Here is a 24643-nt window from a genome sequence, read left to right as displayed (position 1 = left end):
TTCAAATTTTTCTGTATTTAATGGTTTTGTAATTGAATTATAGCTTCTTCGAATCATTTTGAGCAGACAGTTATCAGCATTTCACTTTTGCTGACTGTCCTCTAGTCTGGTGCAATGAGTCTGCTTGATGGCAATAACAGCCAATTTCTGTAAGCCCTTTATTATAGGAAGAAAAAGTAATTCTGCACCATTTTAAGGCTTCTGTGTATTTTCATACCTCCAGTGGTTAAATTGCTAACTCCATTCAGTAACCATATTTAACTGAAATATATAGTTGCTCTGAATTTGCAAGTTGTAAATCATCATTTCTTTTAAAATTTAAAAATTGTGAATAAAAAGCTGTTAAACTTTGTTTGACTTTTTTTTTTCAATTAAAATAAAAAATACGTGTCGACCATCATGAAATTTCACATTCTCCCGGCTAGTAGTAGTACTGTTTATTTCGAATATGAATCATATTAAAAAAAGAAAGAAATAAGACAATCGTCTTAACATGAGACATAACATACAGTTAGTACATACACAGTGAGTACATATTCGAAAGGGAGTGAGAAGAAGTAAAACTTATAAACTCTCACCCCCTCTCCTTAAATATGACTAAAAGAAATTAAATTAAAAAATAAATAGTCGCTTTCGTCGGTTCAGCTGTAGCGCCGTCTTCCCGCCTATAGGTGTCGCTGTCTGTCGTCATCCAGTAAAGCTTATTCGTCTACTTCCGCTAAGTGGATGGTGTCGCAGATTCGACAGAAATGTGTGCCTTTGTAAAGTAAAATTACCCTTTAAACCTGGTTTATTGGCTATATTTAGTCATATGGTGGTGAACATACTTCGGAAATTAGTTTTCTTTTGATTTTTTTGTAGACGTGGGACAAAATGCATGGACAAAAAAAAGGTAAGGATTTTGCCCGGGTTTAATTCGAATATGTTGGTCAGGTCCTAAAGTTATCTTGGGCCCAACCAAACCAAAACAAACACAACTAACCAGCGTGCGCAGATTAAAAACACCCACAACTCACGCTGGCGTAGATATTAATATTTTAAGCGTGACTGTTCTCTATTTAAACTGTTGACTCCAATTCAGGATTTTTGCTTTACAAGTGTAAATACAGTACAGGTTGCAGTCACGTAGACTGACATGCCGCTTACTGGAGTCACTGTTCTGTAATATGATGAATAAAAAAATAAAAAGCGTCACGATGAAGGTTTTGGAACAGCAAACACTATCAAGTGAACGGATACAGACAGTTCGCTCAAAAAGGACGTATTCAAGGTCGGTTATTTGTATAATAATACAAATACTGACAATAAATATACATACTAGAATATAATGTGCATATTCACTGCAACGTGCAATTATGTAAATATCCATCTGTTATTTTATATACCAGTATTTTTTATTATTTATTTTTACCATTATTGTATATACCAGTACTGTTTATAGTGTGACATACTGATATTATTACTGTATTATTATTTCTATTGTTGCCTCTTGTTTTGCTCTATCCCCTTTGCTGCTGTACACTGCTAATTTCCCCGCTGTGGGACTAATAAAGGAATATCTTATCTTATCTTATCTTAATGCTCTCGTGTGTTGGACTCAACCACCGTTTGTGTCTCGGTCTCAGCAGCTGGTTCTGTGTTCATGTGTCGGATCTGCAACCTCTTCTCCCCGAGTCGCTCTCAGCTGCTGGACCATTGCTCCCAGCTGCACCCGCAGGAGGATCCTCCGGATAACATCATCATTGCACTGCAGCCCCTGGAAGCAGAGCCAGTGGAGCAGCTGCCAGGTGAGTAGGGAATATACCAGGCATCACCCGTGTTGGTGTGACATAAAGTGTTATCTTTAATCTACAACTAATGTCTACAGGACTGTCTCAGAAAATTTGAATATTGTGATTTTCTGTAATGCAATTATAAAAACAAAAATGTCATACATTCTGGATTCATTACAAATCAACTGAAATATTGCAAGCCTTTTATTATTTTAATATTGCTGATCATGGCTTACAGCTTAAGAAATCTCAAAAAATTAGAATATTCTGGGAATCTTAATCTTAAACTGTAAGCCATAATCAGCAATATTAAAATAATAAAAGGCTTGCAATATTTCAGTTGATTTGTAATGAATCCAGAATGTATGACTTTTTTTTTTAATTGCATTACAGAAAATAAAAAACTTTATCACAATATTCTAATTTTCTGAGACAGTCCTGTATACTGCACTGTAGTCTACAATTCATAATTTGTGTAGCAGTCAGTAAATTCAAAGATTTGGGGATGAATTATGGATATGCAGTTAGTATATTAAACTATTGATAGTATGGAGTTCAAGCTGCATCAAATTCAGTCTTATCTTACAAAGTTAGTTAAAACAGTGCTAACCTTTTTTTTTTTTAATCCAGACTGAAAACCTGGTTATTTAGACTGGCTTTTAATACACTGTATTGATGTGAAATATTCTTTATTTAATTTTAATGGTTTCATTATGTCGTTTTTAAATTGACTTGTTTTAATGTGGATTTTAATGGAAAGCACTTTGGTCACCCTGTGTGTTGTAAAGGGCTTTATAAATAAACTTTGATTGATTGATTGATTGAACTTCTTCTCAGCCATTAGCTCTTCTCTGTTAATTGCTCACAGAGGCTCCAGCAAAGCGGAAACGAGGACGACCAAAAGGTTCTACGAAGAAAAAGTGCACAGATTTGATACAAGGCCAGGATGACACTACCAATTCTCTAGGAGATGATTTTAAAAGAGAAGATGCAAGAAATCAGGAGGGAAACCAAACGGATAACTCAGTCCAAGGTACTTCTGCTGCGCCTATATGTAGCACAAACATTTCTTTTTTCCAGAATGTCTAACCCACATTTATTCTGTATGGTAAGAGATACAACTGCCTACACTACAGGCAGCAATACTTTTCTGGTTTACAGCCTGGTGACTTGCATCATTTTAATGACATTTACAAATCTGTATGAATGGTCCCATTTTCTTTCTTTTGCTGTGTTGCAGACAGGCGAGTAAAAGGTATTTTTACCTGAAAACAACTCTAGCATCACTAAATTTTCACTGAAATGTTATATTTGTATCATTGTTTCTTTGATATGCTACACTAAATTTCACTGTAGCAATTTTGACTGTTCGTTTTCCTCTGTTCAGGTGAAAGCAAGGATGGGAGCATAGGGCTTGAATGCAGAATCTGCCATCGCTCATTTAGCAACAAACGGCAAATCCTTAAACACATCTGCCTGAGAGAAGAGGATGAAGAAGAGGATGAACGGGAAAATGGTGAGGAGAGAAAGACAGGCATATGAAACTTAGAGGAAAATTAGACAACCTTTCAGGGTTAACTGAGTGGCTGTGTGGAAATTACACTCAGATTAGATATATCTGGATTAGCCAAACAAAGGATGATTATTCTGTATTTATTGCAGTTAGAATTTTGAATTATATCATTTAGCAGATCCAATCTTTTTTCAGGGAGCATCTGTAATGGAAAAGAAGGAGAGCGTTCTGATGGAGAAGATTCAAACCAGACAAGGAGAAACTCATCAAGACAAAGACTCCCGAAAGAAAAGAGTAAGTTTAAGATCTGTTTTTTTTTACCAAAGAGCACACCCACCGTTCTTTGTAAATATAATATTTTCTCTTGTGTAGGTGGGAGCAGTTTTAGACCCCCAGGAAACAACCGGAATTGCCTTTCCAATGGAAAAGGCCAAACAATGGGGCACAAAAAGCCTGTTGTCAATGTTGTCCTGACAGAAGATGAAACATTTCCAGGTCAATAAGAATTAGATATTGTGCAGGTTCATACCTTTTGCCTAAAAGCTTATGTATACATATAAAAATAAAGCATATGAAAAAAATCTATATCTGTAAAAAAAAATCTGTATCATTTCAATTCAACAGGGGTTTCTAAAATGGTTCCAGTTGAAGAAACTTCAGCTGAAACAGAGTCTTCAGGTGTCCCACCTCAACCCAAGGTAAACAAAGGAATGATGTGGGGCATTCAAGGCTCAGCTCGGCCAGATTTGATACACTTCTCCATACATTTAGTAATGCAAGCAGTTTAATTTTATAAGGTTTTGATTTCACCTTGACATTTATATCTCGACTATTATCATCTGTGGTGTCATTTATGTGACACATTTCCAGAAACTGTTCAATCGATCAATCAATAAATCAATCAAACTTTATTTATAAAGCACTTTTCATACATATATGTAGCACAAAGTGCTTTACATGTTTAAAAATGGTACAATTTAAAAAGTTAAAACAGGGCCTAACCCCAACCCCCCCACACACACACACACTTACACAAACTCAACTCCCCCACATACACACAATAGGCGCATCATATTCATTAAAATGTAGAGATTAAAAAATAAAAGAAAAAAGTTCCACTTTCTCAGGATAGTTGACATATTTAATTGCAAAATGCACATTTTATTTCAAAAGGGCACACAATTTGACAAATATGTTTTGATTTTGAATTTTGATTGTTCTTGTTGCTGATTTTAATCCTGATGGTATTTATTTGGTATTTATTTATCTTCTTTTTTTTAATTTTTACATTTTCTTTTCTTTTGGGTTTTTAGCACCATCCCAATGAAGTCAAAACCAGTGAAAATAACGATGCAACAGACCAGGAGCTAAGGTAGTTTTATGGAAAATGTCCTTCTTTCTGGATGCATTACATAACTCACACATAATGACTAACTGTCTGTAAGCTTGCTGAAGGAAGTTAAATGTCTAATTGCATAATTAAAAACTAAACCGCATGCTAAAGTTATGTTATTGAGTTCTTTTAATTTTCAGGTTTTTGCAGATTTGATTGTCTTATTTTTCTTCTTCCAGCTCTAATCTGTCCACCGCAACACCAGGAACCAGCAAAGGCTTCCAGGAATATTCTATCAAGCAAGATGCTACCAAGTACTAAATGAACACTTACAATCTTTTTGTTATTTATTGTTATGAAATTACATTTTACGTACCTGAGTTATTATAGTTAAACGTCATCATTGGACTTCAGCCCAATTTTTTTATTTATTTTTTATTAACTGAAATAAAAATACAAACTTCAAACTAACTGAAACGAAATAGAATTACAGGTGACACCAACTTTGTTTTCATTTTCCTCCTCAAAATAAACAATAAAGGTTGTTTGATCAATTTTAAGCAAACTAAACCAAAAAAATCAAACAAACTGAAAAACAAAATAAAAACTATTAAAACATCCAAAACTATTATAACTCTGGTCCTAATAGTGCCGGTTGAAGTTAATCTAGTTTAAGATCACCTTCCAATACCAGCAAAGCAGTAGTAATTAACCTGGCTAATTAATAAAGGCATCTGCTTGTATTCCAGTTTACCTCCGAGCCAGTTGAAGATCTTTGCTTGCGAGTTCTGTTATAAGATCTTTAAGTTCAGACACTCTCTGGTTGCCCACCTGAGGACCCACACCCAGGAAAAACCGTTTCAGTGTCCACACTGTGACTACGCATCAGCCATCAAAGGTAAATACTGGCTCAAGGGGACGAATCAGAAATGCTGTATTATGAGAGAATGTAAACATACATTTTTGGCAGGAAGCATGGGAACAGGAAGGGTAGTATTTCTTTTTTAACTAATTTTTTCCTTTAAAGCCAACTTAAATGTTCACTTGAGGAAGCACACAGGAGAGAAATTCAGCTGTCAGCACTGCTCCTTCAACTGCCTCAGCCCAGGACACCTCAAGGTCTGTTGTTTCTTCATTATTTGATTTGCAACCTCATTAATATTTAATGAATATTAACAAAAAAAAATTGCAGCATTTGGTGGTATTTATTTGTTTATTGATTGCATGTGATATATTTTTTGATAAGTCCTGCTTCTTTTTCTACCATTTTGTTTTGTTTCAACAAATTTGGAAACATTTTGGGTGTGAAGCTCAGGTGTTTTCCTGTTTACACGTGTTTTTGGTAATATAGGTCCACATTGAACGAGTCCATCTGAAGATGAAGCAACGCTGCAGTTTCTGTGATAAAAAGTACTCTGATGTGAAGAACTTGCTAAAGCACATGGAGAAGCGGCATGACCTGAAAGACTTGGCCGTCTCCCAGAAGTACCAGCAGCTGAGGTTAGATCCAGGGCAGAGGTTTTGGACTGAGAGGGGGACGGGACAGTTTAATGGGTTCATCTCACTATAATAATGTCTCACACCAACTTGTTGTTGGGTGGTGCTAGTGCTTATTTGATTCAGTGTTTGATCTTCCAAGAGTTACAGCATTGTCTGTTTTCTACGGGATAAAGAGACATCAGTGCACTCGTCTATTTTAACACTAGTTTAGTCATCTTAATGGACATCTCTTATTTTGAATATCCATCCAGGACTGCAGCTTCTTTCTTCCTTGGATCACATTATTATTATTATCACATTCCCCTATATCCCTTCATTTGGCTTTTAGTGCTGTCTAATAAAAGCTGTTTGCAGACTGTTTATTTAAAGTGCAGCCATTTATAACCTTTTCCTGGTTTAGTATCAGCAGCTGGCCTCTATAATCACCCCAGTTATAACTGCACTTGCGAGCACCATTTACTGTTTGTCTTAAAAGCATATGATTGATATCAAAACACCAGAGCTTTGGCTTCATATACTGCTCAGAAGGACTCTTTTTTTTGTCTTACTCTGCTTTTGCATGGCAGACTAGATGCTTCACTGTTCTTAAAGAAAATTACCAAAAAAACAAAAGCGTCAAACCTTAAGCAAGTTGTTGTTCATTCTAGACCTGTTTATTTTACTTTTGCTGTTTCAATACAAAGTAGTTGTCCAAGATAAACTACCATGACAGCAAAAAGAAAATCAGACATCTACTCTGAAAAATTGGCTTTAAAATTGATTTAAATATTATTGGGGAAAAAATGAAAACTTCAGTTGTATTTGCACTATTTTTTTCCTTCAGTATTTCAGTCCTGCAGTCACGCAGTCATGATTTTCTGTAAATCGCATGTAAGCGCTAATCCTTGGTTTCCGTGTCCATTAGTGTGCAAGACCTGTGTAATGTAAATTAAGTTATCTGCGCCAGTTCTCATGGGAACATCGGGTCCTTATGCTGCAGATCACGTGTAATCTAAAAAAAAAAAAAGAAGATTGCAGTAACATGGATTACACTTGTGCCTGGATTAAGCCCATATAAAGAAAAAAGACACGCTTGACAGAAAACACAAAGAGCAAAAGAAGAACATTGATATTTAGAGGAGACCTTTCAGAAGAATCACCTTGACTACATAGTACAAAGTAATATACTCTCATTACATGCATACAGCCTGTGCATAGGAGGTCTAAATGTAGTTGACACATAAAGCACGTGGAATTGACTCGACTCTATGTACCTTTACTGCATGCTGACTGGTTCACATATGAGGACACTGACACTATGTAGGAAGGTTAAGAATGGTTAATGGCTTCTTTTGCATGTTTAAAATTGTAGTAATTTGCCAAATTGTTAACCAATATTGACAAAAAGAAATATTGTAATCAGCCTTTAACCCATTTACTCGAGGGAAACAATATTTTTGTCAGAGGATGGAGGTGGATACAGGGTCTTTCTTTTTACTTTATTTAAATCATTTAACTGTAAGACTCTTGCCATTCTAATATATTTATCCACAATCCAGGTTAAAGACTCGTCAGGGCCTCAGAGAGCTTCTGTACCACTGTCCCACCTGCCACCGACGCTTCAAGAATGAGCTGGAGCGAGATCGCCACCTGTTGATCCACGGGCCCCAACGCCCCTTCGCCTGCCTACTCTGCGATCACGCTGCAACCAAGATGACTCTCCTCACTGCTCACGTCAGGAAGCACCTCTTCATATACATTTGCTGTGTGTGTGACGAGAAGCTGGTCAGCTCACAGAGACTGAGGAGTCACCTGGAAGAATCTCACCCTGAGCTGGACCAAGAGCAGGCTTTCACCAACTGCATCAACATCAGCTATTATCTGATTCCACCTGAAAATCACAAGATGGGAGAGGACGGTGGAGGACATGGTGCCGAAGGGGAGGAGAGGCAGGATAAAGAAGAAGAGCAGCTGAGGGAAGCAAGGTCGCATGAGAAGGAGGAAGAACAGACCGGTTCGCTGGAGAAAAATCTGAAAGTTGTGAGGGTGATAGAAAGGGAGGTGGAAAAAGAGGGAGGATTAAATGCGGGAGCTCAGGAAGCTTCCCAAGAGATATGCAAGGAGTCAACAGCTGTAGAGAAGTTAAACAATACAGCAGCAAGCACCTCTGCAGGTGAAAGGCCTGAAGATAACTTGCACGCCTCTTTATCAGCAGAGAGCCTTCACGTGCCAGTTACAGAGGACAGGACTCAAGAAAACGTAGGCGTAGAAATTAACACATCTGCAGCAAAACACACACATACATCTCCATCAGCAGGAAATACAAACATTGATTTGAAGAGAGACACACATTTGTCTTCAGGTCCTGAGGACAACAACGGTCAAACTCCAGCTCCAGACCAGGTACATTCACAGCTGGAATTGAACTATGTCGTTGATAAACTAGTGTTCTTCGGGGTAATCTGGTTTTACACTCATGTTTTCTCTCTCTTTTTTTTTTTTTTATAATGTAAAAACTAGGGCTGTCAAACGATTAATTTTTTTAATCGCGATTATTCGCATGTTGTCCATAGTTAACTCGTGATTAATTGCATATTAATTGCACATTTATTCACATATATTTACACATATTTTTGCTGTTCTAAATTACCTTAAGGTATTTTTTTAAATGTTTTTAGTACATTTAGCAAATGAGAAAGGGCAAATATGCTTGCTTTATGCCAATGTTTATTCAACTTTCCACAAAAAAAGCTTGCTGCGCTGCGCTCTCTGCATCGGTCGTGTTTGGATGCAAGTGAGACTCGACGTACTTCGATGGTAATTCATTTCAAATCGACAGTACATGCAAATAACTTTAGTCTTGTCCAGAGAACCATCTGGGCATGTTTTTGAAAGTGAACTAGCCGTTCAAAAGTCCCTTTTCATTCTCCATCTTTCAGTGCACCATACTTTTCCTCAAACTACGGGTGCCGTCGACGGCCAGAACTTATATAATGCGCTTTTTTTTTTTTAATCCTGCGCTTTAATCGCGCGTTAAAAAAATTGTCGGCGTTAAGAGGACGTTAAGTTAACGCGTTAACTTTGACAGCCCTAGTAAAAATGTATCACATCCATGACTGCCTATTATAATCTATTTGATAGTTTTTTAAGTTTACACATCGTGAATTATGTAATTAATACATGTTGCCTTGATTTAGATTTAAAGAAAAAAAAAAAGAATTTGTAAAAATTCTTCAAAAGATAGACCGGTCCTTGTGGTGGGTTTCAGGTACTCCATCAGAATGCCTTCCAGCAGGTGTTGTCATCTCTTCAGAAGACTCAACTTGATATGGAGACTTTCCTAAAACTCAGAAAGATTTACGGAGACCTGGAGTGTCAGTTCTGTGGTGAGATGAAGGCCCCTGCTGGTTACTCTGTTCTGTTTATATTTATTATTATTATCTGGTTTATTTTAAGAGCAGATATTATCACTTAAATTCTCTTCTCTCACAGGTAAACTGTTCTGGTACAAAGTCCATTTTAATGTCCATGTGCGCACACACACCAAGGAGCACTTGCATTACTGCTCAAAGTGCAGCTACTCTTCCATCACCAAAAGCTCTTTAAAGCGGCACCAGATCCAGAAGCACAGCGGCTTGCTGCTGCCCTGTTCCAGCCCCGGCTGTAAATACACCACACCTGACAAATACAAGCTTCAAGCTCACATGAGGACGCACCATGAACAGGTAACCAGCCAGACTGATCTTCCTCAGGTGAAAAAGCACCTTTGGTTTTCTTGTCGCTTCTGTAAGAGATCTGAATTTTACCGTTTCCCTTTCCTTTGTAATGTTAATCTTGACGTATTTTCCTTGTCACTGTTTTTAGGGGAGAAGTGTGACTTGTCCCGTCTGTCACTGCGGTTTCCCTGAACACAGACTGAAACGCCACATTAAATCATTCCACCCTGGTAAAGGACCCACAGATATATCCAGGGGAAAAGACAAAACACCCCCACTATCTGATAATTGTCTGTTCTTTAAACAGAGTTTCAGTTGGAATTAACATTTCCTTCTTTTTCACGCATGAACCAAACTGCGTGCTTCTTTTTTGTTGGTCTGTTATACCTTAATACAATTAGTTTTAGTTGTTTTCATATCTGATTCCACCTTGTGTGTGTGTGTTTTATTTTTGACAGATATGGTGCCTGTGCGAGGTAAAGGACTGATGGTGCAACGTGCAGAGAAGTGCCCTTACTGTGAATCCTACTTCCTGAAGAACAGTAGTGACTTCCAGCAGCACATCTGGGCCCACCAAGGTGCGACATCACTTTGTCTTTAACACAGACACAGACTTACAGATTTACAGCACAGCTCGGAAGCTTCACTAATGAATCTGCAGATTGTTTGTTCGTATCTGTCGTTATCTTGGTGAGCTGAGTTCCCATCTGTCTCTCCCTCATCCTGAGTGTTCTTCAGAGGGAGGCACCAGAATGAAAACACACATAAAAATGTCCAGGGAAACTGCTGCTCAGGATTCAAGGACAACTGCCCGGTTGCGGTCCTGATATGATGTGTTTATTATTATTTTTTTGTAATATGCACTCTCCAAAGTTTTCCCCACTGCAAAGTGATTCAGACTGTTTACTCACTTTGGGCTGCAGCAGATGTGTGCTTACACATTTGCTTTTAATTGTTATCCCCAAATGTCCTCCTCCCCATCTGTGCTGTACTCCCTCACCTTGATGAGCTGTTTACCTTGAAGTTGCAGCTGTCTTGAGGCTGAGATACTGCGGGCCAGAGTCAAATATCTAAAACAGGTGTTGTTGAATGCTCATGAGAATCAACAAGTTTGCAGCATCTCACGGTACTGCTTTCACATGTTAAAGTTCTGCAGACTGGACTGCTTATGGCTGTTGCCATACATCAACAAACAGTTGCCCCCTAATGTCACTTGAAAGATATAATTTGATTGCAGTCCCAAACAGACTTTCTATTTTTTTTTTATTCCTGTGAAGCATCAGTCTTTTTATTCTGCACAGTTCTGAAAGTAGTTTTAATCCAACAATGAATTGTCATTAAAAAGTGTCTGTTTCCTTTTCCAAACACGTTGATGAAACACAATGGTGGTTCATTTGTCTTTTCTAGGCTTCCAAATATTTTTTTTTTGACCTGAGCCCTTGCTTGTGTGTGCCGATTTCGCCAGGTTTGAAGCCATACGTCTGTAGTGTGTGCAACTACACGGGCCGCAGTCGCAGTAACCTGAAGACTCACATGAACCGACACAACTTGGAGAGACATCATCTTTGTGATCTGTGTGGTAAAAAGTTCAAGTCTAAACTTACGCTGAAAAGCCACAGACTGAGCCACACAGATGAAGGTAGGGAAAATGATGCCTGTGCCATGACTCCGGGCACGGTCACTGATTTAAAAAAAAGTAGAAATTTGACAGAGCATTGATAAACACAAGGACAATGATTCTGTGTCCATTCAGGGAAGCGGTTCCAGTGTTCGGAGTGTGACTTTACATCAGTCTTTAAACCTTCTTTGCTCAGACACATGGAGCAACATGCCAAATTTAAGGTCAGAATACACACATGTACACACACACACACACACACACACACACACACACACACACACACACACACACACACACACACACACACACACACACACACACACACACACACACACTGAATTAAATAAGTGATTCTCTCAAAGAAGATGTACTATAGTTATTAATTTGTGTTTGAAGGAATCAAGTTATTTCTTGGAAAAACAATAATGGAAATAAATGTTGCAACAGTGTAACGGCTTATAGAAACAATAATAGGCTGAATGGATGCAAACAAGGAAGGCTAAAGGTGACTCAAAATATTACTGCGTGACTTTTCTTGACCATACATTGTATGTAAAGACTAAACATCTGTCTGTGTTCGTACGAGAAATAGCTGACATCGTATTTGGCGGTATCACAGGGGTCAAATTTAAACACAGAAGATAAATCTGCTTTACACTGTAGATGGACACGACTCATAGCCCCATCTGCTATTCCGTTTAATCAATTAAACACTGCAAATAAATGATAATAGTTAGAATGCTAAACGAAAAGTGCATATTTTATCACAGGTATTTAATTTGCATTCTCTCCCCCCTCTCTGTTTGTAGCCGTTTCGTTGTGCTCACTGCCACTACTCATGTAACATTGCTGGTGCTCTGAAGCGACACTACAACATGAAGCACCCGGATCAGACCTACGAGAATGCCGGACCTGGACTGCCTAACTCAGACACTCTGAAACAGCAAGGTCTTAACGCCACATCTACGCTACTTTATAAACACAACTTTATATAAACACAATGTTGTTAAAAACAATATTAAGCAACTTTTTACTGCACCAGTAATTCTCTTTAATCCAGAGAGAGAGAGAGAGAGAGAAAGAGATATATCTGGATGTTTTGACATTTAACTATACATGGTTTGTATGATAACATTTCTGTTTAACCTAATCAAACATCACCTCGTGTGCCTTTTTCTTAAGGTGGTATGAAGTGTCCTGAGTGTGATTTTGTTTATGGAACGAAATGGGAGCTAAATCGTCACTTGAAGAGCAAACATAGTATGAAGGTGGTGGAAGCTACGTGGGAGGTAAATGGCATAAAAGACAGTTAACCATCAGGTAAACATTTGTCAAAGTCTGTACTTGTGATACAAGCTTTGTTCTGTGTGTGAAAATGCAGGTGGCTGAGGAAATGGAAACACACTTTGTGTCTGTGGATAACGAAGAGCACCTGACAGAAGCACCTCTAGCCGTCCTGGAGGAAAACGGTAAAAACAGCAACATGTGATTTCAAAAAGATGAAAATAACTGGCCTAAACTCTCCATACTGCAGAATCCTTTTCCAGATGTTGCCTGCATAGATTATTGGAAAAATACAGTATTGCATGGCAATACTATACTATTCTACTATACTACTCATTCCTGTTCATACCAAAATATGTAACACATTGCAGTTACTGTGTACCTTTTCTATTTAGTTAATATCCAGCAGATCACTGAATTCAGCTCAGAGGCCCAGGATGCAGTCACTTCCATGGTTGCCATGGCTCCAGGCACGGTTACTGTAGTGCAACAGGTAAACGGCATACCATAATTTTGTTTTTACAGAAGTGATGACATTTTGGTAAAATGTTGATGTTGAACTGTGGCTAAAGCTGCAGGTGGCTGAGGAGCAGGAAGTCGGCAGTTGCGGTGACCAGGTGATGGTGGTGAACACAGATGGAGAACTGGATGGCAACCAAGTGATGGTGGTGGAGGACGCGCACGGCCTGGAGGCTCTGACAGTCCTTACTCAGGGTGAAAACGCGCATCATTATATTGTCTATGTCCAGGAGCAAACTGTAGAGATTAACTAGTAATGTTACCATTTCCGCATCATATCGCAGTTAACAATAAAACCATGGTTTAGCAAACACTTACTTACCTTTTTCATTGCTTTTCTGTCAACTGGTAATTATGAAAAGTGCAATACATAGTTGTTTTTTTCCACATTTTGTATGGAGTATATTCAAATAAAGTCCCTGTACTACACTGCCTAATACAGTTGTGTGGCTTTCTTTTCTAAAAATTGAATACATTCTTTTTGTCATGAATTCTAACAGTTGGTAAAAGTGGAAAGTAAACTTCAAATTTTGATATGGTTTTGATATAGTAGAGGTCACAGTAAAGAGTGCAATCACATCTGCAGTTATTTGTTGGGGGAGCAGCATCAGATCCAGTGACTAAACAAATTGATAAAGAAGGCTGACTGTTCTGGAGCTGGTGAAACGTAGGATAGTTTATAAAATGAAGATCATTGAAAAAAACTGAGGATCTTCTTCACAACACAGTGAATCAGCAACAGAGTCTCCCCAGTCTGATGTTATAGCTGCTCACAGCTATGGCAATCTACAATGAATCTCTGAAGAGACTTAAATCATGAAAATTACTGCAATAATTCATTTTCCTTTTTTGGATTAATACAATATTTTTGAATTCAGTAACCAACAGTAATGTGGGCTTCTGGCATAAATGAAAGAGGAAGCTAAAAGCCCTAGGTTGCACCGATAGCATATATATCATACTGTACTACATTTTTATATTTGCCAAAAACCAAACTTTTTATCATGAAATTAGATAAAGATTAGTTTCTGTGTGTGTTTATATGAAAAGAGAAAAGTCTGTACCAGCAATTTGCAACAAATTGTCAAATTAATTCTTGATGAAAATACTTGTGTAACAAAAACAAGAGCAACATAGTGAAAGAGTAGACATACTGTATATGACAGACATATTTTACATGAGTATTCTGTAAAACCTGGTTGTGGTTCAACAGCTGCACCATGGCTGACAAAAAAGCACTGGACAAAGTCAAGGTATTAGCACCATTTATAATAAAAACATAGGTCCGTCCACTGTCTAACATATACAACAGCAAGAGCCTGCAATATACAAAGGACTCCCTCTGGGAGGCGCTATAGATCCTTGCAGGCCTGTGCTTCAAGTGTTAGGTTCAGTTTTTCTCAAAGAGCCATCAAACTCCAGAATTTTTTCCTTTTTTGATTGACTGTCCTGCACTTTATTCACATGTGACACCTTCAAAAAAAGTATGTATATCTTGATGGACGGTACAACTTATTTATCTTTTTATCTTCTCAGCGGTGCTACCACTGGGGAAGTGCATTTAATTGTGTTGTACTGCTTTGCAATGATAATAAAATGATTTTATTTTTCATTCTAATTTTAAATCTTAATTTTAATTATAGTTATTGAGATTTCCAGTTGTTCCGGCTCATGCCGGTAGGTGTCAGTGTCGCTCTTTGTGCTCTGTGGTTTTCTGCGTTACTCTGTATAGAAGAAGAACTGGTGGGAAATTTGACATTGCGGGAAGAGCTGCTGAAAACCTTATAACTAAATAATCGTTTTAATTTCTAATGTCTGCATGAGATGGACCGATACGTGTTGGTGATATCCTTTTCCCAAACTTCTGAGAACCAGGTGTACGATGATAAAGGTAGGTTTTTATTGAAACAGACCATACTGACCAGTTTGAGTCAACACGGTCTCACTGTTGTGTCTTTGTTTACAACGTAACGCTGCCCTTTTAAAGTTGTTTAAGCAACATTATTCGTTATTATTTTCATTATTCTTCAAATTTCTCTAAAAAAGGGCGGATTTATCTGCTTTATATATGTCGTTTAAACTGTTTGGATGAAACAAGTTTTGGTGTCACAGGATCAGACGTAAAAAACAAACAAAAAAATCTGAAAAGATAAAACAAATGCATCTCTAATCTCTGACATCTTAATCAGGACAAGGAATTTGGTGTTAACTCTGTAAAAAAACAAAAACATATCGCAGTTAAAAGGGAATGTGATTACTTCTTGTTCATAGTGTATAGCTGTCAGGAATACAGGATTTAAGCACCATGCATTTTTTTCCCTCCCCAGATAAACACTATCTTAATATCTTTTGCCATGCTAATGTAGGGGAAAAAAAGATGAATATACAGCATTTAAATGTCATTGGAGCAGTTGTTTGGTTGTGATGAGCCCTGACTGTGCAATGTCTTTACTTTCAGGTTTGGAGTTGGTAAAAAGTATATATAATAGACTTGTGGAAATCTCAGCTCAGGACTCTCAGAGAAGAATATCAGCATTTCCAGGTATGACACCTCTGCATGTTCTCTAATGTGCTATTTACACCATAACTTTGACTAACCCCTCTCCTGTCTGTTTTTTCCAGCTTGTTCTCTCAGTGGTAGCCCATTTCCTCAGAGGTGGTACTTTGCTGTTCAGGCGTGTAAAACAGCGGCACAGGTGAGAAATCTGGAGAATTTAAGACCATTTTTGCCTTAGATGCACTTTACTTTTAAAAATTTGATTTGATACAAGTCAAGTTTCTAGATAGAAAAATACTTTATAGTTCTGGAAATTTTGTTCAAGTTATGATTTAAGAAAAAAAAGACAAACATTTACCCAAGCGATGATTATAAGACACCGTTAATGTGCAGACATATTTTCTTTTGCATCATATAATTACTTTCACTTGTTTTCTAGTTCTGCAGCACTGATTGGGAAGAGTTGGGGACAAACCAGCTGACGACTGACAGTGAAGAGGAGAACGTGACTCCTGTGGAAGCATGTCTGACTTCACTGAGTAATCAGGAGGCAGCAGACCAAAAGGAAGATCAGCCTACAATGACAGAGTGAGTGCTGATAGTTTGATCCTGTAAAATTATCATCACCCCCACAATGTAATGATGAAATTAGCTGCTTTATTATCACTTTTTTTTTTACGGTTCAGCAAAGACGCAAATCTGGGGATCTATGTTTATGTATGAATTACGAAAAGACCACATTTTCACGAATATATTAAATGTTATGTGACATTTTCATCTTATCTGTTTTTTGGATGTGGGTCAACCAGGTTTTTAGAAGAAGCTGCAGAAGGACTTCATATGCTATCAGACAAGTTGCCACCTCCAGGTATGTTTTAGCGACTGACAGGCCAATTTCATGGCTTGCACATTCCTACAAAACCTTTATTTAGAAAGAAATGAGAACACTAATATCTCTATTCAAGACAGGCACGCATTTTATGTGTCTGTCTGTGCTTTTCCACAAATAATTTCTTTGATTTGTTAAGATGAACTCGATAGTCTGCTAAAAGGTTTTGGTTTGAGTCAACATGTGAAACACGCAACGCACAAATGGGGGCAATATATCATCAGTGAGGGTCTTAGCTGTTCCAAGGTTTTTTGTGATTGATGGCGCCCTATATGACCTTTTTCCTGTTTTCTTTGAAAGCACAATTTCCATCCATTCAAGTAACCAAAGAAGTAAAAAAAAAAGGGTTTTTAAGGACGATTAACCAAGTCTACTCTTCCACTTTCTTTCAGTCCTGTAACTCTGTACATGAGATACTATATAACTTCCACTCTAAAATTTCAGATATCATTGATTCCATTGCTCCCACTAAGTTGAAGGTTGTTGAATCTCTGTGGAGAAGTTCCCAACTTGTGAAAAAGCGAGTGTTGAGAAAAAAAAAAGAGAGACTTCACAGATATAATTTACAACTGGGGAATGCAAAGTGATCCTTTTTTTTCCTGAAATCTTCAAAAACATCAATAACAGTCATGCCTTGTTTGCTACTGTGGACTGGTTAACAAACCTTCCTGTGTCAGTAGCATCTGAACTCCACTCTGCTAAGGCTTCCAATGATTTTACCAACTTCTTTATTGAATAAGTCCAGAAGATTTGAAAAGCAGTCAGTGCAATATCAAGTCCAGGAACAGCACGGTGTCTAATCAGTCAGTCCAATCATTTGGACAAAATGACACAATTATAAAAACTATTATGGATCAATTTTGGACCCTGAAGACGGCAGCACTGTTGGAAAAGAATAATTTGGACAAGTTGCTAATGCAAAATTACAGACCCATCTCAAATCTTCCATTCATCAGTAAGGTGATTGAAAAATCTGTGTTTCAACAGTTAAATACCTTTTTGGTGTCGTCCAGTCTGGTTTTCATGCTCACAAAAGCACCTAGACTGTCCTTGTCAGGGTGTTCAACGAATACAGACTGGAAGAACCACAGTGTTTGTTCTTCTGGACCTCAGCGAAGCATTTGACACCGTTGACCATGGTATATTACTAGAGAGACTGGAGAATTGGCTCTGACTTTCTGGCATAGTATTTGACTGGTTTGAGTCTTACTTAAAGGACAGGGACTACTTTGTGTCAATAGGTAACTTATCATCAGAATTGACAAAAACTGCATGTGGGGTTCCCCAAGGTTCTATCCTAGGACCCTTCCTATTAAACATCTGCATGCTTCTGCTAGCTGAGATAATAATAAACTACAAGATAAGTTACCATAACTACACAGATGACACACAACTTTACATTACAATGTCACAAGTGACAATGAGCCAATACAAGCACTGAGTAGATGCATTGTTTTTGGACCTAAAGAAGAGCATTTATGAGTCAGCACACAGCTTCAGTTATTACAGCTACAGGTGTAGTCAGGGACTCGGAGCTCAACCTTTAGAGACACATTAAAACAATTACAAAGTAGGCCCTCTGTCACCTGGGGCCTGTACTACGAAGCAAGTTCAACATATCCAGGATATCTTTTCCTTATCCAGATTCACTAAGCGGGACAATTGCAATCACGCTAAGCGGTCACACGACGGCGGTTATCAACTCGGTATATCAACCCAGGTTTCTCCAATCTGGATATGAGCGCGTGCACATAAAAGGGGCAGTGTTTTCAGCGCATGACCAATCGCAAGCATGGAGAAGTCCGCTGTCAGAGCCGCTTATTTCAGTAGCGAAGAGCAAACAATAATTTTACGGAAATATGATGAGTATAGGCATATAATACAGGCAAAAAGCAACACAGTTGCAGCTGCAAAATGCAGGAAAGACAGCTGGCAAAAGATCGCTGACTGTATAAATGCGTAAATTCATAGGGATATAAACATATATTTGAATATTCTGGGAATCTTAATCTTAAACTGTAAACCATGATCAGCAATATTAAAATAATAAAAGGCTTGCAATATTTCAGTTGATTTGTAATGAATCCAGAATGTATGACATTTTTTTTGTTTTTGTGTTTGCATTACAGAAAATCACAATATTCTAATTTTCTGAGACAGTCTGTATATATTGGTTCTATAACTATTGTCGTTGACCGATAACTTGTGCTGATGCTGTACCAAAGAATTGGGTTTTTTTATTTATTTTATTTAATTTTTTATTTTTTCAGGAGGGGGGTATTTAGTATTTTAAAGTGACTTCTCAGAATGTTCGAGGGACGAAATTGAAAATCCCTTTTTTGCTATCCCCTTAAAAATGCATCTTCTTTTTCATTTCTTCTTGATTTATTTATTTAATTGGTATTAGTTTTGGATTGACTGTACATCGGATTTTGGGTGATGATTTGTTTTATTTATTCATTGATTGATTTATTTTTTTTATTTTCTCCTCCACCTCTTTTTTTCCTTTTTTTTTTGGATCGTTCATACACAGGTACTCATCAGGGAAAGCAAAGGGGTTTTGGTGGTCCCTGAATATGCGTTCTCGTCGGAGGGATCCTCTCACGATCCGCGCACCAAGCTCCACTGTTTCTCTTCGAAAGGGCATGTCATTTTCCAAGAGAGCTGATTGGTCAGTGGGCGGTGCTTTTACACCCGGCGATCTGTATCTCGAACATAACCTGCTCCGGAGCAGGTTAGCTGTTCAGCATAAGTTACCATGGCGATGTGCCCCGCTAAGAAGTGAACCACCGTCGTAGTCCTGAAAACCCAGGGTTAAACCTGAAGTTACCTCGCTAACCCCAAATCCCGCTTCGTAGTACAGGCCCCTGATGAACATCTCGTAGATCAAAACACTAATGTCTCAGCAGGGTCTTAAAAAAAACATCCATTCATATTCAGTCAACTTGATTAGTGCAACAGTGTCTTCACAGGTCTGCCTAAAAAGTCAATCAGACATCTACAGCTGATCCAGAATGCTTCCGCTCGAGTTCTAGAACTAAGAAAGTTCTGAGGTCTTTACACTGGCTTCCTGTACCTCAGAGAATAGACTTTAAAATACTTATGTTAGTTTATAAATCCATGAATGATTTAGGTCCAAAATACATCAGAGACTTGTTGTTGCCAAATCAACCATCTAAACCTCTCAGGTCTTCTGTTCGCGTCTCCTCTGTCTTCAGAATAAGAATGAAACATGGAGATGCAGCATTCAGATTTTATGCTCCACCGATCTGGAACAAATGTCCAGAAAACTGCAGGAATGCTAAAGCCGTCAGTTAAAACAAATTTGTTTACAGCTGCCTTTGACTGAAGTATTTCAACCATTCTGAATTTAAATCTAAACAATGTTAATTTCAGGTCTACACTGTAACTCTATTTTAAGTATAACTTGTCTTTATTATGCCACTGCAATGTACCTCATTTTTTCCTCTCCTTTTTCCCATTTTTTTTAAAATGTTTTCATTATGTAAAGCACCTTGAATTACCTTGTTGCTGAAATGTGCTATACAAATAAACGTGCCTTGCCTTGAATTGTTTAACAAATCACTAGGCTCACTAGTGATTTGTTCTAAAGCTCTTCAATTTCTGGTTTGAAAACTAGTATTTTTAAGTAGTTGTTAAACAAATGGTGTCAGAGTTGTGATTTAGCTTCTCACTTTTTAATTATTGTTGAAATCTTTTGTTAAAATTGTGGGAAGAAAAAGAGTTATGGGGAAAAGAACATTGTCATTCGCTCGTCTTGTTTCCCCATTTCAGGTAAAGTCTTGCTGGACGTTCTGTTGTTGGCGTCTGCTGAGCAGTCTCCCCCTATTAAAGACATGCTGCCTCTCCTGGGAGCCCTTAAACACATGTCCTGCTGGCATGCTGCGAAGATCAGTGTGGTCACTCAGCACACAACTGGGTGAGGAGCCAACAATTATACATGCATAATATTTCCTCAATGTTGCAGTAAAACAAGTGGAAAAAATGAATTACTTCACATCATATGCAGTAATCTTTTGCACTTCTATTTTGGATTTCCTCTTAGTCAGTTTGTAGCTTGTTATGATAGATCTTGTGTTTTTGTAAGAAAACCAGTATGAACTTTGTCAAAGTTGTTTCTGAAATTCTCTGCTTTGCCACTAGGGGGAGTTAAATGAATAAGAACAACACCAACTTTTATCGATGGACGAATTGCCTTGTGTTTAAAAAAAATACCAACTGAGTCTTTCATTAGATTAGTTTTCTTTTTTTTAACTTGTCTGTCAAATTAATATGAATCAGACCTCAATGAATAAAAGTTAAATGAGGCAATTGATTAAGCGCTGCTTTCTTCATTCAGGTGGCAGAAAGCTGCATCCTCGCTTAATGCTGGTTTGGTCAATCCTACTGAGTTGTTTAGCTGTATCGACCCCAGAGAAATGTGGAGGGGAGGCCTGGTTATCAGAGAGAAAAAGGTAAGGGTACTGAGATGTACAAATGAAAATGACAAAATCAGTTGGAGAGAGATGCTGGAATACTGGCTTCTTTCTAAGCAAAGCTTCAGACTGGTAGTTTCAAGAAAGTAGTCATACAGTTTGACATGGTGTGTTTTCAAATAAATGCTGCACGAGGAGCAGGTTTCTGAAGTTATTTCACCATTTCATATGCTTCACTGGAGTTTCAACTGGATAATGGGGTTAAAAACTATCTTTGAAACATTTACATTGACATACTTTTTTTTTTTTTGCTGGTTTTCCAACATGCAACAGTTAATGTTGTATTCAAATGAGCTTAAATCAGATTAAAAAAACTGGTTAGTTCATAATTGAAAAATATATACTGCTACTACTCTGTGAAAAGATAAATTATTGTTGGAAAAAAAATCTTCGCACTTTTCAGTACTTTAGAGACGAATAAAACAAAGCTATGTTTTTTTTTCTACGTGCGTAAAGACAGGGCATAGAGAAATAATGAGGATAGGACTCTTAGAAATGATCAAGTTCATTTTTTTCTTCTTTATTTTTTTGAAAGCTAGAAAGGGAGATGCATACAAGCATGAAACTTTACTATTACTTTCCCAGTAGTATTTGTTTTTGGTGTAAAGTAAGCATTGTACAGTATTTGTTAAAGGCACAAGAAAGCGGGTCATCATAGTACAGAACTCTGTGGGGAGCCAAAAGAAGAGCCAGCTCATTAAAAAGAACAGGAGGAGACTTTTCAAGACAGTTGTTCAGAGTGTGTGTGTGTGTGTGTATCAGCACTATCATGTTAGCAGTTTGTTAATTACAAGAAAACTAAATAAATAATAAATGGCTTTACAAGCAAAATAAATATCCTAGTCTTTCTGTGTGTAAATATGTACAGAACAGTTTAAGATGTAATGGGTATAATTTTTGAGAGCGAGAGACCCATTATTTTGTCATATCAGCTCTGTGTCACTTTGTGTGCAGGTTCTGGACAAAAAAATGCAGATTCACTGAAAACGAAAGAAAGAAAGAAAGAAAGAAAGAAAGAAAGAAAGAAAGAAAGAAAGAAAGAAAGAAAGAAAGAAAGAAAGAAAGAAAGAAAGAAAGAAAGAAAGAAAGAAAGAAAGAAAGAAAGAAAGAAAGAAAACGGTGTTTATTTTAACCGAGTACAAACAGCTCGCCAAAATCAGAGAGAGATGATGCTTAAAAAAAATAACAAAATAAGATTAAAAAAATAAATAAGAGTTCTGAGGCTGTTCAGACCTGAGCCGTCCTCTAGACAGGAACAGATATAGTCATCAGGTCTTAGCTGGTCAAGAAGCAGGGCTAATCACTTTGTAGACTTGATTATTGTCTTAGTTTTGTTATTGTCTCACTGGGGTTCTTTGAGAGGTTATGAGAAATGGCTCTGCATCTGAATCTGAATCTTTGTCACAGAATCACACTTAATCACATAATCTCACTGCGATTAAAGGACAACAGATGAAGAGATTAAAAAAATAAATAATAGTGTAAACATTCTTTAGTTGAAGGTATTCAATTTAAAATAAAAAAGGAAATAAATAATTCCTCAGGAATGTTGCATGCTTAACCAGTGTATAGATGTAGGTGTGTGACCAGAGTTCTGTATTTCAGATTTGTGCAGCATTTGGTGTATTGGCTGTGCTGGGGTTAAAACCGCTTTTTAGTCTGTCTGTCTTAGATTTGGTTGGCCCCATCCAGATGGCCACAGTTCAAAAAGGTGGAGACCAGTACCGGGTAAGGCTCTCTTTGGATGGCTGAGATCTCCTGAGGCTGTGTTGTTTTAAAAAAAACAACACAGTAACATTTAATTTTAGATACTCCCAATAGAGAGATTTGATCCAGTTACTTTTGTTTTGGTAGTGTTAATGACCCTATGGGGTGCGTTTCTTTCTGCTGCAGATCAACTGGCAAACTATAGCGACATGCTGTATCTCAGCACAGACTCTCAATGGTGTACTGATGAAACGACTCAGTGTCTGCCAAAATGTTTCTCTCAGAAATTACAAATTCTATCTTTTTCAGTACAGTTTAGGGAGCTGGAGTTTTAAGATCCTTTCCAAGCTGTCCACTTTCCTCAAGATGGTCTAAATATCTATTTTATCATTTTATTCCTCCTGAAATTGATAGAGCTTTTTGGTCTAGATCAGTGCTTCTCAATCCTGGTCCTCGGGGGACACCGTCCTGCATGTTTTAGATGTCTCCTTGCATCAACACACCTGATTCAAAATAACAGTCGTCACCAGCTTTTAATCAAGCTCTAGACAGCTCTGTTGATGACACAGCTCCTTGTATCACGGTGTGCTGAAGCAGGGTAGCATCTCAGACACGCAGGACAGCATTCCCCGAGGTCCAGGGTTGGGAAACACTGGTCTAAATGTCTTAAAGACCAGCTTGTTCTCTGCTCATCATGCAGCTTTTGTACTTTTTTTTTCCTCACATGTGGTCTCATCTCCTCCTGAGATGAGCTCTGCCATGGCTGAAAACGTATTTAATCATTACATTGCTCAGGTGGTGATCGGGGTTTAGCCATGTGTGGAGAGTATAGAGTAGGGGGCTCAGCATGCAGCTCTTGGGGGGAGATATTTGGTCTAGTAACAGTGAAGTTAATCCAAGAGTTTATTGATCAGTCTGCTTGGTATGATTGTACTGAAAGCAGGATTGAAGTCTATGAAGAACAGCTTAGTGTAGCTCCCCTAGGGTTGCACTGTTGTATGGAGAGCTGTGACTATGTCCTCTGTAGAACTGTAAGCTTTGTATGCAAACTGTTGGGAGTCAAATATGTGCATGATGCAGTGTGAGTCCAGATCAGCTTCTCAAAACTCCTTATGATTACTGGTCTAGGTGCTAGTCAGTAGGTCTGCTTACTTTCTCATCATGCCCTGGTCATATCCAGCTGCTTGTCCTGGCTTGACTTCCCATAGGGAGCACCGTTCCTTACGTGTCCGTACTGAGAGAATACAGCTGTTGGAGGCAGGTGCTAATAAAGTGGCTGCTTCTTATACAACCCTAATTTCAAAAAAGTGGGGACACTGTTTAAAATATGACTTAAACAGAATGCATTGATTTGCAAATAAACCCATATTTTAATCCCAGTAGAACAGAAGCAACATAGCAGATGTTGAAAGTATTAATATTAGAAAATATTAGCTCACTGTGAATTTAAGAATAAGAAAAAAAAACCTTTTATTTGTCCCGTAGTGGGGTAATTGCACTTTTTTGCAACAGCAAAAAACAAGAGCAGATGGGGTAAAATAAGAAACCAAAGATATTTAAGGTAGATATATTAAATAAACATGTATATCCAAATATTCAAATATGCTTAGACTATGTGGCCATGAGTCTGTACAGTATATAAACATCAATAAATATTCAATAAAGTGACTAATGTATATTGCACTTGATGATTCAGATTATAAATATGCACAGTGCTAACAGTGTTCATTGTAGAGCCAAACAGCAGCAGGCAGCATTTGATGGCAGTATTTGTTTCAATAAGCTGTAATGAGCATATTTAACATCACCCAGGCTTT

At 37.8% G+C, this 24643-nt stretch overlaps 2 protein-coding genes across 6 annotated transcripts in view; both read left to right on the top strand.

The window, feature by feature from the left end:
- The first annotated feature begins 729 nt into the window (after positions 1–729).
- LOC133427132 (zinc finger protein ZFAT-like) lies at positions 730–13665 on the top strand. Of its 4 annotated transcripts, none has more exons than XM_061716442.1 (24): positions 730–892; positions 1629–1787; positions 2641–2805; positions 3160–3288; positions 3481–3579; positions 3658–3780; positions 3910–3983; positions 4599–4657; positions 4858–4932; positions 5368–5516; positions 5646–5737; positions 5970–6118; positions 7657–8500; positions 9366–9483; positions 9590–9822; positions 9962–10043; positions 10272–10391; positions 11279–11452; positions 11567–11655; positions 12244–12382; positions 12617–12723; positions 12816–12903; positions 13114–13211; positions 13291–13665. In XM_061716442.1, exons 1-24 carry the CDS (start codon positions 874–876, stop codon positions 13489–13491), a joined length of 3585 nt encoding a protein of 1194 aa, XP_061572426.1. In that variant the 5' UTR covers positions 730–873; the 3' UTR covers positions 13492–13665. The 4 variants fall into 4 exon arrangements, with proteins under 4 accessions (XP_061572426.1, XP_061572424.1, XP_061572427.1 ...); XM_061716440.1 differs by having other exon boundaries at positions 1626–1787; XM_061716443.1 differs by lacking the exon at positions 730–892 and adding an exon at positions 963–1270.
- Positions 13666–14986: 1321 nt separating this feature from the next.
- Positions 14987–24643, top strand: part of mtbp (MDM2 binding protein) — a 35543-nt gene continuing 25886 nt past the window's right edge. For both annotated transcript variants that reach the window (XM_061718288.1, XM_061718287.1), the window contains exons 1-7: positions 14987–15128; positions 15696–15779; positions 15860–15933; positions 16174–16322; positions 16544–16602; positions 20419–20563; positions 20984–21098. In XM_061718288.1, coding sequence (XP_061574272.1) covers positions 15062–15128; positions 15696–15779; positions 15860–15933; positions 16174–16322; positions 16544–16602; positions 20419–20563; positions 20984–21098 — 693 coding nt within the window. In that variant the 5' untranslated portion in view covers positions 14987–15061. The remainder of the gene's footprint in view (positions 15129–15695; positions 15780–15859; positions 15934–16173; positions 16323–16543; positions 16603–20418; positions 20564–20983; positions 21099–24643) is intronic.

Source organism: Cololabis saira, chromosome 3 (genome assembly GCF_033807715.1).
Source record: "Cololabis saira isolate AMF1-May2022 chromosome 3, fColSai1.1, whole genome shotgun sequence".
Lineage (NCBI taxonomy): Eukaryota > Metazoa > Chordata > Actinopteri > Beloniformes > Belonidae > Cololabis > Cololabis saira.
This window is presented reverse-complemented; position numbering and strand designations above follow the sequence as displayed.